The sequence below is a fragment of the Limulus polyphemus genome, unplaced genomic scaffold (genome assembly GCF_000517525.1).
Source record: "Limulus polyphemus unplaced genomic scaffold, Limulus_polyphemus-2.1.2 Scaffold4680, whole genome shotgun sequence".
In the NCBI taxonomy this organism is placed as follows: Eukaryota; Metazoa; Arthropoda; class Merostomata; order Xiphosura; family Limulidae; genus Limulus; species Limulus polyphemus.
In genome coordinates, this window is record NW_013670290.1 from 40,960 (window position 1) to 54,273 (window position 13,314).

General features: G+C 36.6%; 1 protein-coding gene across 1 annotated transcript in view; it reads right to left on the reverse strand.

The window, feature by feature from the left end:
* LOC106471527 (ribosomal RNA small subunit methyltransferase NEP1-like) overlaps positions 1–13,314 on the reverse strand; it is a 34,437-nt gene that overhangs the window by 19,203 nt on the left and 1,920 nt on the right. The window contains exon 2 of the mRNA XM_013932126.2: positions 7,972–8,073. Coding sequence (XP_013787580.2) covers positions 7,972–8,073 — 102 coding nt within the window. The remainder of the gene's footprint in view (positions 1–7,971; positions 8,074–13,314) is intronic.

Genomic DNA, 13,314 nt, shown 5'->3' on the forward strand with positions numbered 1-13,314 from the left:
GGTAACTTTTTGCTCAATTGATAGATTACTTCGAAATGGTGTATTTAAGTGTTTTACACTCACAAAAAAGAAACCTATCATTCTATAGGTATTTGAAGAACTTGTTGTTAAACAAATGATAGAGTACTTGTTTGTTAAGACTCAAATTTGTTGATAAATTAATATGTAAAGTTACACACGGACTTTTCTCTATGTTAAAATACTTTTATTTGTGAGCCTTAATCAGGCAACAGTTTACTGAGCGATAAAAATTAGTTTACTTGTGGAACACTGCTTTAAGATAGGTATCTAGGCAACAATCTTAAGAATAACTGACATCTGGTATTAAAGTTATTAAACATATAGAACTATGATGAATATAAAAGATAAATTGATTGCTTCAATATAATAAACATAGGAAAATACAATTATAGGTATTATACAGAGACATGAAAATATATTGTAAAATTAAACCTTTAACCATGACAAATAATATGTTTTATGTCTTTGATAATGTTTCTTCATGCAGTATTGAGTAATTGTGTGGCCACTGTTTTGATTAATACCCACTGTTGGTCCACTGTCTTTTGCTTGGATGGCAAGAGCTGCTTTGATTTTTTTTTTCAGTTTGGTGTTTTCTTCTGTGTCTATTATTTTTGCATATTCAAGTCTATTATATAGTCGTTTTCCTGAACATGAAAAGCTATAGTTGATGTGTTATAGCACAGTTTATAATATCTCTCGTGTTCTTTGACCCTTACCTGTAACAGGCGTTGTATTTCCCCAATGTATTGTTTATTACACTCACATTCAGTGCTATAAACCATGTCCTTTGTGGGAACTATTGTAGGTTGGTTGGTTGTTTGGTGGTTTTTGGCACAAAGGAACAAGGCTATCTGTACCAAACAACCGGTAAAAAAAGTGAGAGTAAAACTGTTGTAAAAATAAATTGAGGTAAAACTAAAATATGTCCAAAAGTCACATAAAAGATTTAAATACAATTCAAAATGCCAATTGTTCTTAAAAAATTAAAAATACAATCAAATTGGACAGTGTCACCATTGCCAATGACACCGTCAATGTTAGGGGTAAACACGTAGAAAAGATATGTGTAAAATGGTGCCACCACTCACGGTCATAACGATGGTACAATAGTAAAATATGGGCTATTGTGACTTGAGTGTCACAAAGACTACACATTGGTGGATCAATAAAAGAAAAGGATGAGTTAAAAAACTGTGACCAATGCATAGCCTTGCCAGAACAACTTCCTCCTTCCAATCCTTATGGAAGCAAAATAGCCAAAGACCAACAGAAGGTTTGATCTGGAAAAGCTTGTTATGACGTTGCTCCCTCCAAGTTGACTGCCAACTGGGGCAAAGCCATGCCTTGAATACAGGACCGTAATCCATGTATGGGACAGGCATGGCCTTGATGGCGCCAGAGCAGACAGACTTAGCTGCAAGGTCACTAAGCTCATTCCTGTGAATACCGACTGGCCAGGTATCCAGAAAAACTGGATGGAAACAGAAGATAGAGAAAAATAGGCCAGTCGTTGTTGAATATCGACAAGAACAGGGTGAGAACTAATGTTAAGCAATTCCAAGGCCAGTAGAGAGCTAAGAGAATCAGTGTAAATAGTACAATCGCTGTACTGCATAGCCTCTACATGATCCAGGGCAAGAGAAATGGCATACAACTTGGCAGTGACCACAGAGACTGTAGAGGGGATCCTGCAGGCAGCTACCGAGCTACAGCAAATCATGGAGGAGCCTACAGAGTCACCTGACTTTGAACCATCTGTGTAAATGGGAATTGAAGGAGTATCCACCTTCCTTGGATGACTCAAGGAAAGGTCACAGTTGGGGATGGAAATAAGCCATAGTGGAATGGGCTGACCATTGGGGACAGAAACAATTCAGCCATTTGTGCCTGGATACAAAGGCCAAAGGGAGGAATTGCAGACAGTCTGTTCTGAAAGGGCATGGCCCACCAAGAAAGTAAAACACAATCCCATGTGGGATTCTGTAGTAAGGATCGAAGCTTGGTAGCATACTGTAGAGAGAAAGTTGCAAATGACGAAGGTGTAGAGGAGGTTTGTGGGACTCAGTGTACAAACTCTGGACTAAAGCTCCAGATGGTGAATGGGGTCCAGCATCTTCAAGGCTGATGTCCTGGCAGAACCATAGACCAAAGACCCATAGTTCAGTTTGGACTGAATCAAGGTTTGATAGATCTTGAGCACAGAACATTGATCCGCTCCCCAACAGGTGGGGGAGAGTATACAGAGGATGTTCAGTGCCCTTCGTACAGCTTCTTGATGTGTTGAATGAAAGTAAGCTTATGGTCAAAGATAAGCCACAAGAACTTTGCTTTAGGGACCACAGGAAGAACAACGTCACTGAGATAGAGCTCGGGATCGAGGTGTAGACCCATTGATGGCAAAAATGCATGCAAACAGTTTTCGAAAAAGAAAATGTAAAACTGTTTGCTGTGGTGCACTTCAACAAGTGATTGAGAGCGGTCTGAAGCTGCCGCTCAATAAACCTCATGTTCATCGACCGACATGACATGTGGAAGTTGTCAACATAGAGCCTGTTTGCAACAGTAGGAGGAAGTTTCGTAGTGATAGCATTAATTTTGATACTAAAAAGTGTGACACTCAAGACACAGCCCTGAGGGACTCCAAGTTCCTGTGGAAAAGAATGGGAAAGAGTCAAACCGACAAGGTCTTAAAATCACCTGTCCAGTAAAACGTTCTGAATAAAAATGGGTAAATGGCCACTCAACCCATATGAATGGAGGTCCCACAAAATTCTGTACCTCCAAGTAGTGTTGTAAACTTCTTAAGGTCAAAAAACATGGAAACAAGATGTTCCCTCTTGAGGAAGGCTTCCCTGATCGATGTTTCAAGTCGAATCACATGATGCATGATGAAGCACTGTTGTTTTATTCTAAGACCTTATAGAGACAGCTAATCAAAGCAATTGGACAATAATTAAAAAGAATCTTGGGATCCTTTGCAGGTTTAGAGAAAGGGAGGACAACAGCCTGGCACCAAGCATCAGGAAAAACATTCTCCTGCCAGATCCGGTTAAAACAACCAGAAGAATGGCAAGAGAGGCAGGAGAGAGATGGAGCAGCATCTCATAGTGAACTTCATCAGGTCCAACTGATGTACTGCCAGACCGCTGAATAGCAAGTTTGAGTTCCACCAGTGTAAAGGGGCAATTATAGTTATAAAGACAATTGGCCCGAAAGGAAAAAGGTGATCGCTCTGCTTGAGGCTTGATGGCCAAGAAGGTGGGGGAAGAAACAGAAGTGCTGGATGCACGAGAAAAGCACGCACCAAGAGTATCAGTGATGCTCTGTACATCAGCAACTTCATAGCGATTGGAGAGCAAGATGGAAAGATGATGGGAGGCATACCGCCCATTGACCTTCCAAATCTTGTCCCATATGAATTTGGCACTGGTGGTAGAAGAGATGCTAGTTGTAAACTTAATCCAAGATTCCTTTTGGCTTTGATGTCTGACCTGCTGAACATGAGCACAGGCCCACTGGAAAGCAATGCAGTTCGAAAGAGTAGGATACCTTTTGCAGGTATCTCAGGCCAGTGTTTGAGCCTTTGTGCCACCTGCAAGACAGGACTCCACCATGGACGAGGATACTGTGGAAAATGTGTCGAGGTCTTAGGAATAGAATGAGCAGATGCCTGGAATGTACAGTCAGTCACTGCTACCATGCAGTCATCACTTGATGGCAGACAGACGATGGCAGGATCAAGTTCCGAGAGAGCAGTGAAAGAGGGCCACTTAGCTTGGTCCAACTTCCACCATGGCACTCGGGTCGGGTGGCATCAACCACAGACAATCTCCCTCAAAATGATAGGGAAAAGAAAGATCACTGCCCTGCAGGTCACTGTCAACCTTCCAGGAAAAGTGGGAGAAAAATAAAAGGGGAAGCATATCGACAGATCAATGGCAGTAAAAGACTGACTAGGCATATGAAAATGAGTATAAGAACCAGTATTCAAGGGTGAAAGGTCGTGATCCGAGAGCATATGTTCTACAGAACGACCCCTCCCATCAGTATCAGCACCACCCCAGAGGGGATTGTGTTCATTAAAGTCTCCCAGGTATAAAAAGGAAGATGGCAAATGTTCAACGAGAGCATCAAGGTCTGATTGATCATAAGTATCTCTAGGAGACAGGTAGAGAAACAAACAGTGATGGTATGATCCAAAGAAACACAGATGACTATGGCCTCCAAGGGTGTATCAAATGACACAGACAAGGTGGACACATGCTGGTCGACCAGCAGTGCCACTCCTCCATGCAGTCGTTTATCACACAATCTGTCATTCTGGTATAAAGAAAACTGCCGAAAGGTGACTGTATCGGCAGGTTTCAGGAAAGTTTCCTGTAAGGAAAGATACATGGGATGATAAGAATTGATCAAGGCCTTAATGCGAAAACTGACAGTTCCACTGTATCAAAGTGGCCATTTTATGTAGGTTTAAGAGAACATGGTGGAGAACCCTTCGGTTTACGACCACGCCGTTTTTCTTTGCTAGATGGAGGTCGATTGACCTCGATGAATCCTGGCCTTGTTCAAGCGGGCAGATCACTGTCATCAGAGTGAAAATCCAATGACTGAGGACGTGATCGTTTGATTGTCCTGCATTTAGGGGCCAAAGAAGGACCTGCACAGACGCCAGAGGCTGGTGCCCGAGGAGGTTGACCCAGGCTGTCACTGGAAGGAATAGTGGGGACAGAGATTGGAGTAGATGTAGACCTATCAACTCTATTATCCATGGAGGGCAGAAGACCTTTCACATGGTGTGAAAAAAGACTCAGATGGAGACACAGAAAGGTCCGTCTGTGCGCCCACTGTAGCAGTGGAGCGTAGTGCAGTGGTATATGTCCGATATGGAGTAGGGAACAATAGCTTCCAAGCCTCTGGATGTTTAGATCCCAGAGGAAGTAACTGAAAATACAGAACCTTCCCTGGGAGGTCCCCTCACCACGTACAGGAATCCACATTGAGGGGTTTTGGCATATTGATAACCACATGTTGTAAAAATCTATGAGATTACAATTGTAGAATTTATATTACTGCTATAATGAGCCAAAACTAATCAATTAATTAATCATTTCATCTCAATCATCCCTTAAATGATCAGAAATCTTATCCTCAGTTACGTTGACTAAAATGACTGGTCATTCAACCAATGATGTATATTTATAGTGAGTGATGCCATTTTTTCTCAGCAGTCATTTGGAAATAAATTACATAGTTTAAAGTTCTCCAAACTGTTCATAAACCATGATTTGATCACAAAGAAGACATCTGGATGTTTCAATCATTAATTGAAGAAGGAAACAAGTGTTTGCTTACAAACCAATGGCACAGTAGCTCAGGCATTTGACAAGAAAGACCATCATTCACAATATAAGTAGGTTACTGGTCACTGTTGATTCTGGCTCGACAGTTGTGGAGTGACTGCTCTGAGATTTAATCAAATGTTTGTAGCCACAGACCTTGTAAGACCAAACTGTATGTCAGATGACCCATGAGGTGCAGTGGCAAAAGTTGAAAGGTTCTAGGTATAAGCTCACCTGGAGTCATCACTGGTGCAGATCATAATGGTGGCAGCAACTACCAATTACTAACTAGACCTCACTAGGAATGGAATATTATGTACAGTTTTGGTCTGCTTGGTTAAGTATGATTTATTGGAAAGGGTTCAAAGGAGGGTTACTAGGATGATTCCATGGACGTAAGGGTTAGCTTATAAGGATAAGTGATCTCTTATTTCCACTTGAGAAAAGAAGGATAAAAGATGATTTATTAAGGTTTATAAGAATTATCAAAGGTACTTATAGGATAGAGGTTTCTCATTTCTTTGTGCAGTATTCTGAAGACAATAAGGCTAGTGGACCCGAGCTTAACATTTGAAAAAAAGATAAAACTAAGTTAAAACATATATCTAATGAGGGAACCCTAGTATTTCTATAAACTTTATCTTCTCTTAGAAAACTGGAATTAAAACCCATAACAAAACAATTTAATTCTTCACAATAAACAAACTTAACATAAATATAAAGGACTAGCAGAGTACCTGGCATTGCTCAGATGAAAATGGCTTTAAATATCCCGAGTTGTTTGGATTAAATCAACCATATTAATTGTGATTTTTTGCCATAAAGATTTCTTTACCAAACTAAATATTTTGATTAAAATTAATAAAAATAACAATGTCCAAAAATAAAATAAAAATTTGCTAAAGCTAATTGAATTAAAGCAAAACCGGGTACATTGCTCCTGCTTCTTGCATGTGCTTTGTACGACATTTCAAGTTTCCAAAACAAAAATAGCTACCGTTTGGTGTCCTCATTTCTGCTGTGTGGTCAATTGTAGTTTGCAGTGTATTCTGCCTTTATTATCGTTCCATTTAATGAAGGGTTGATATATTCTCTTCTCATTGCAACACAACATAAATGAAAATTTGCCGATAACAAACGTTTTTGTAAAGTCATCGTATAGCTGATTCTTGCGAGTACACACAAGCAAAGCATAAGACATAACTGAAGCAAGCCTATTTAGTTGAGAGAGTGTGTGCACACATGTTGGAGAGAAAGCACCAGCATTTTTCACTAAAGAGGAGTTAGAGAGTAGATATGTATGTGTAGAAGAAGAAAGAGAGGGGGAAGAAAAGAGCAGAGAAATAAATGAAGGCTGTGTGTCATTTTTTAATCCTTTTAACACATAATTGATCACGGATAGAACGATTAGGAGAAGTCTTCACGTGGAAAAGAAACGTAAATACTAGCCCTCTTGATCACACATTACCAAAAAATCTGGCCTTTTTAATTTGAGATCAATTGGTCATCCTGTTTGCCAAAAATTGCTATATTGGTCACTTTGGCCTCAATTTGCAGCTTCAAAACAACCTCTGAGGCCATGGCCACATAGCCCAAGTTACTTCCTGCACAAAGTTGCATCTATACCCCAAGTTTGGAGTTTGTAGCTTTAAAGATGTGGCCATGCATAAGGAACAGACCCACAGAGTTAGAGATACTGATGATTATAGATAGATAGATAACCCGAGATACTTATGATTATAGATAAATATATAGATAACCCTTTTACATTTATAAAATGTCCTATTTACATAACTGTTGCTTAAACAATTTAAAACATACATTCTATTATCTTTCACCAACTGAGAAAGCTTCACTGAAAAAGTGAAATGTCTTGGTATAGAATTTCTTTTAGTAGCCCGATAGAAGCCAACATGTTTTTGAACTCTGGTTAAGAGTTTAATTTTTCTAACAAGCTGATTAGCTTATGAAATGAATTAACAGTAATGAAGGCCAGCACTTCACAGGAGTTTAACAGGACTTCAACACTTCACAGGAGTTTAATAGGACTTCAACACTTCACAGGAGTTTAACAGGACTTCAACACTTCACAGGAGTTTAACAGGACTTCAACACTTCACAGGAGTTTAACAGGACTTAACACTTCACAGGAGTTTAACAGGACTTCAACACTTCACGGGAGTTTAACAGGACTTCAACACTTCACAGGAGTTTAAGTGATGATTTCTGATAAATAAATGATGGGTTTAAATTTCTACTTTTTTAGGGTGGGTGTGGAAAGAAGCCTTAAAGGACCAAATGGTCCTTTGTTATTCATATATTATATTATTGCAGCACAGAGAAAACAACAACAAAATTAAATTACTGTTTATTCATTGACAAGAATCCTGTACACTTGCACAGCTGGTTTGGCAAGACAAGTTTTCTTCTTAGTCCCAGTCAAACTAGCAAATAAAAGTTTCCAAGATCTTAAAATATTCAGTCAGTTATATAAAGGTAGGATCCCTAAATTGTGTTCATATTAGTCAATCTGATAAGGTCATTTTAAGTTTTAATCTACACATAAGGGTATTTGATATCATATAGCTTATGAAAGAATTCATACCTGGTGTACAATGTCTGGACGACACTGTCCTGGGTTTTTATTGTATTTCTTCATTTGTGATTGATGGTCATCACAATTCAAAAGCTCAAAATTCTTCCCAACCTGAAGATACAATACAAAATCAAAGTTTTAGATAAACACATGTATATTATATGAATAATGCCAGCTACCATACAACAAAGACTTCCTCACAAAACACTAACTACTTTAAACTAAAGACCAATTTTCCCAGATATATAAATTCATGCAAGTATTTATTCTACATCTGACAGTAATATGAATATAAAGTTGATAGTTGTCTCGTTTTGTTTTCACTATGATGATGTTTTGTAATACAAAGCCTAGCCTATTACCTTTCATTTGGTTTAGGTTTTGTTACTTAACATAAGCCTCAGTTTGTCATGGTTTAGGTTTTGTTATTTAACATATTTTAGTTCCAGTAAAATAACTAAATATACAACAGCTTTTCTCCCGAGAATTTAAAAATTTTATCCTTTAACTTCTGCTACCCACAAATTTTCAATTAGAACCAGGGGACGTAATCGATTAGTCGTGAGCATCAATTACAGTCACGTAAATTAATCAATTAATTAAAATTATGATTAAATCGGTTGTCACAAAGGTAATCAGTACTATTTTCAATTGTTACTGTTTTTGATTATTCCAACAATCGACTAATTAAAATTATGATGCAATGGACTGTCACGAAAATAATAAACTAATCAAAATTTGGGCTTCAAATTATTCCTATTCTTTATTATTCTAAATATCCATGTCATCATAATATTGCTATTATGTTTGTTCTTGAACACAAAGCTACCTAATGAGTTATCTGTTCTCTGCCCAAATCTAGCCATAAAAGTTTTTTTTATATTTCACATTTGTTCAGCTCGTGAGTCAAACATTTCAGGTTCAACTCCCATTATAACTTGCTTAACCTGTCCTTGTTATGACAAGGCTACTAAGGCTATGTACCACTGTCACTCATTTTGAACTGTTCACTAGAAGGAAGGCAATTGTCTGGCAGCACATACTGTCAAACTTCTCAAAGTGCTGACTAGAATGAAGGCATGGCAGCATCTGTGCCAATATTTTTTTCTCATTCTTTATTATATATATATCAATATTTCAATACAAGTTCTATCATATATTTCTGGTTTTTTATATAAACATATTTATTCACAAGTTTATTATAATTTCTCAGGTGTTTTCATGAACAGTTTTATGCAATGTTATTTTTTCTGGATTTACTAAGGCAGAAAATAGTAAGATTAAGATAAGAAAGCTGCTCTCAGACAACTACAGGTAACAATATTAAATAATTTCTAACCTCTGGCTGTTTCAGATGGTGAGAAAGAGAAAGATAGTTTGGAATCTGTAAATCCAGACAACAATTTTATAAAAATTACGCAGGCAGAAAGACTTGTGGACACAATTTTAAAATGCTGAAAACTCAGAAATGCCTCCAGTTAAAGTAATGTTCATTTCTAATAGGGTCGGTTGGCTTACAAAATAGTTTACCCTGTAGCAGTAGGAGCAACAATATATGAGAAAGAATGAGTAGTTCGGAATAAAACAGAACTGAGCCAAAGAACTTCGAGATTATTGAAGGGAGGAGAGCCTTTGCCAAGGATGGTGCCAAAATCCTCAAGTGTATAGTAGCAGTAAAAGAGTATTGATATAATCTTTCATACATTAGATAACTGGTGTTTAAAAGCGAGAATTCTCAATAGCCACAGCATTTGAAATTCGTTTAGGCAGTAATAGAGTAAATTAATCAATGAGACCTTTCTTTCTTTTTATTAGCTGTATTTTTGTGCACCAGCAATACCAAGCATGGGGTGTGCATATACCCGATTCGATTTTATTACTCATCAGAATCTCTACCAGCCTACCCTCAAAATTGAAATTCTTTCAGGCAGGATCAGAATAAATTAATCTATGAGACTTTAGGCATGGTCAAATACATCAATCAATGGGGGATGTGGTTATAAAGGGGCCATCTATATAATCTAAAATCCATAGGCAGTGAATTAGGTAACTTAGTTGTATGTCTTGTATGGAACAGCATTTCATTTTTCATCTGCTTCAGGTATGTGATGGTTGACCAGATATGTCACGATAGCAACTTGTGTTACATTTTCTAGATGGAAATCCTCATTGTTCACATATAAACTGTTGCCTGGAACATGTGAATGCCTTTTGCCACTGACTTAGTTTTGTGGATTCCCATATGTTACAAAATGATGCACTTTTCTTATCATGGCTGGTGTATGACTTGATGTAGGTCTCTTTCTGGATGATCCTGGTATCCCAAAATGATACAAATTCCTTTTGTTTTCCAATGCTATTAAGTATGAAGGATATCCTTGTTTTGAAATTTCTAAGCCCACTAATCTGAACACATCTTTATGGACTAAGCATAGGAATATTTTATCAGAAAGGGTTGTAACATACCCTTCCAAAAAGCATCTAATTTTCAGTATCATTACACTACCTATGAATTGTCAATAGCTTAACTAGAGTCATGTCAATACCTTAACTTGCACCTAATGTTATTACTACAAGCAAATTGTTGGATGGTAAAAAAAAAAAGTGTTCACAATGCAATCTAACAATAAGACTAAAGTCTAACAATAAGAATAAAAACTGAAAATATCGTAATGAGCAAAGCTAATTAAACATACTCTTCATACTGTTACTTATAATTATTAGAATGAACTGTTTCATCAATTAATGAGTTATGTACCCTTATTTTTCACAATATTCTTGGCCATAAACCAAATAGCATCTCATGAAGTTCGGCCAGCCCAGGAGACTTATGTAAATAGTAAATCCATATACTAAATTAATAATGCAAATAGGCATTATAATAAAATGATAAACAAAAATGAAATTAAAAATAATAACTTAGTGAAAACATATCAAATATTCTAACCAACTCTGTATTTCCAAGTCAGAACTACCACAATGTGGTAAAAGTTTCACATGTTTAGGCTATGTCCGAGTAAGAATCGCTACACAGTACACTGTGGTAAGATGTACTTGGCTTGACCAGGTTAGTAGATTTGGGTCAGTGTTAAATCCATAAACTAAGCTAACAATGTGAAATAATCATTATTAGTTATAAGAAATACAAGAACCCATACTTTTAATGAAATTAGTCTTAAAGAATGGATAGGGTATAACCACAGTAATTAGAAAATAAAAATAGTCCACTGCTCAAAAAATCTGCTAAGATTGAGAAAGCTACAATCTATAAATAAAACAGTGTCATTGCACCCAGGACATGCAAAATTCATGTTACTGTTGAACATTCTATTAGATAACAAACGAGTAAGATTACATCTTCCAGGAATCACCTTCTTTGCTGGACGTAAAAATGTTATTGCCCATCTCTACTATACAGCTATCTTTACCACAAGAAAGTACATGTGACACTTAGGGCCAATTAGGGGGAGGTCAAGAGGACCATTTGACTCAGGCCTCAAGCTTAAAGGGAGCCTCAAATTCAGACACGTTACTTTTTCTAGTTGTTAAGTTTCGTGACTTGTTTTTATGTACAGGTAAAGGCTAGAAAATCATTTATCAAATGTTAATAAATATTTATGTTAATTAAAAAATATTAATTATGTTTCTCTTTTCTAATGATTGTCTGATTTCGTTTTTATTTGCCATCATTTTTAATTTTATTATAGACAGGAGCCTCAAAATATACAAGTAGCCCAGGCCTTCTCAGAGTTTTGGAAAAATCAATGAAGTGTTTGACTGAAATACTACGTGAAACTTTAAAAACTATAGTATAGAAAATTAAATGTGGTGTTTTTTTATAATAAAGAATAATGAAAATAAATTTTTAACGGTCCTTTTAGAGTGAACTGGCTTAGATAAAAAATACTATTGCTACTGATTACAATAAAAACTTGAAATTAATTTTTTTGAAAACTGTAAAAAGTTTGCAAGTTGCCTTAAAAATTAATATTAGTAATTTTCAAACATGTCAGCCATGCTGACAATAACAATACGAGTCACATGATCTTCAGCAGATATAAATTTCTACGAATTATCACATTTTTTTTTATTTTTAGTAAGCTATCAAACTTTTGATTTGTGTTTGTGATAACCTTTATATTTCATGACAGGAAATGAAAAAAAAATTATAGACTAGTTACTCTCACTAGGGCCTTACAATGTAAAGCCCATGCATTCCATCATTGAGCCATTGCACTTTATAATTGGGACATTTCAATTCCACAATGACCCCGCAGATATCAACCAAGCAGGGAATTGCCAAAAGACACCTTAAGAGACAGTCATGGGTGATAAAAGTTTTCAGACGGCTTGACTGGGTAATGAAAAAACTTTATTATGAATTTACAAGATTCTGTTATCCTCAAGTACAAGTAATTTATAGAGCTACATGAGGTGTTGATTTAAGATGGGGCTGTTTTCTTAAATTAAGATAGCTTCTTTTATTTTGTGTTTATTTATGTTAGGTTCTTTGTTTAAAATTACAGTGTTTTGCATGGATATACTGTGGTTTCTTGAGTTGCAATGGTGGTAAACATGGGAGGGTTTTTTATCGTGATCAGTAAATCTAGTTTCCAATTTCCATCTGTTTCTTTGATGTAACATTCTGGACAGTTATTGCATGTTATTTTATAAAGTGGGTTCCTCTTACTGCTATTTTTTTGTCAGTCCTTGAATAGTGAGCAGGTATCAGAGGATTGGAAGTTAGCTAATGTAATAACTCTTCTTTTCAAAGGAGGTGATAAAAATTGTCCCAGTAATTATATACCCATTAGTTGTGGGATATATTTTGGAAAGTCTGTTAAAAGATGCTTTGCAAAGTCATTTAACAAAGATTAGAACTTTATTGGATAGTCAACGTGGTTTCACTAAGGGAAAATCTTTTAAAATTCTTTGTAAAGGTTACTGCTTATATAGATGAGGGTAAGGGTGTAGATTTGGTGTATCTGGATTTTCAGAAAGCATTTGACAAGGTGCCACATAAAAAGCTTGTAAAAACATTAGCTCTATAGATGTGGGGAATAAGTTAGCAAATTGGATAGAAGAGTGGCTGTATGGAAGAAAGCAGAGGGTTGTTACAAATGGAGCTCAGTCTTAAGACCATTGCTCTTTTTGATTTACTTCAGTGACATATATGAAAGAATGGTCAATAGGTCACTTAAATTTGCAGATGATATTAAGGTCTTGGGTGTTGCTAGCTGCGAAGAGGATGCTGCTAATTTACAAAAAGATTTAGATCATTTAGATAATGCATGTGGATTATAATTTGGATGGGAATAACCTAAACAGTGTCATGAAAGAAAGGGATCTTGG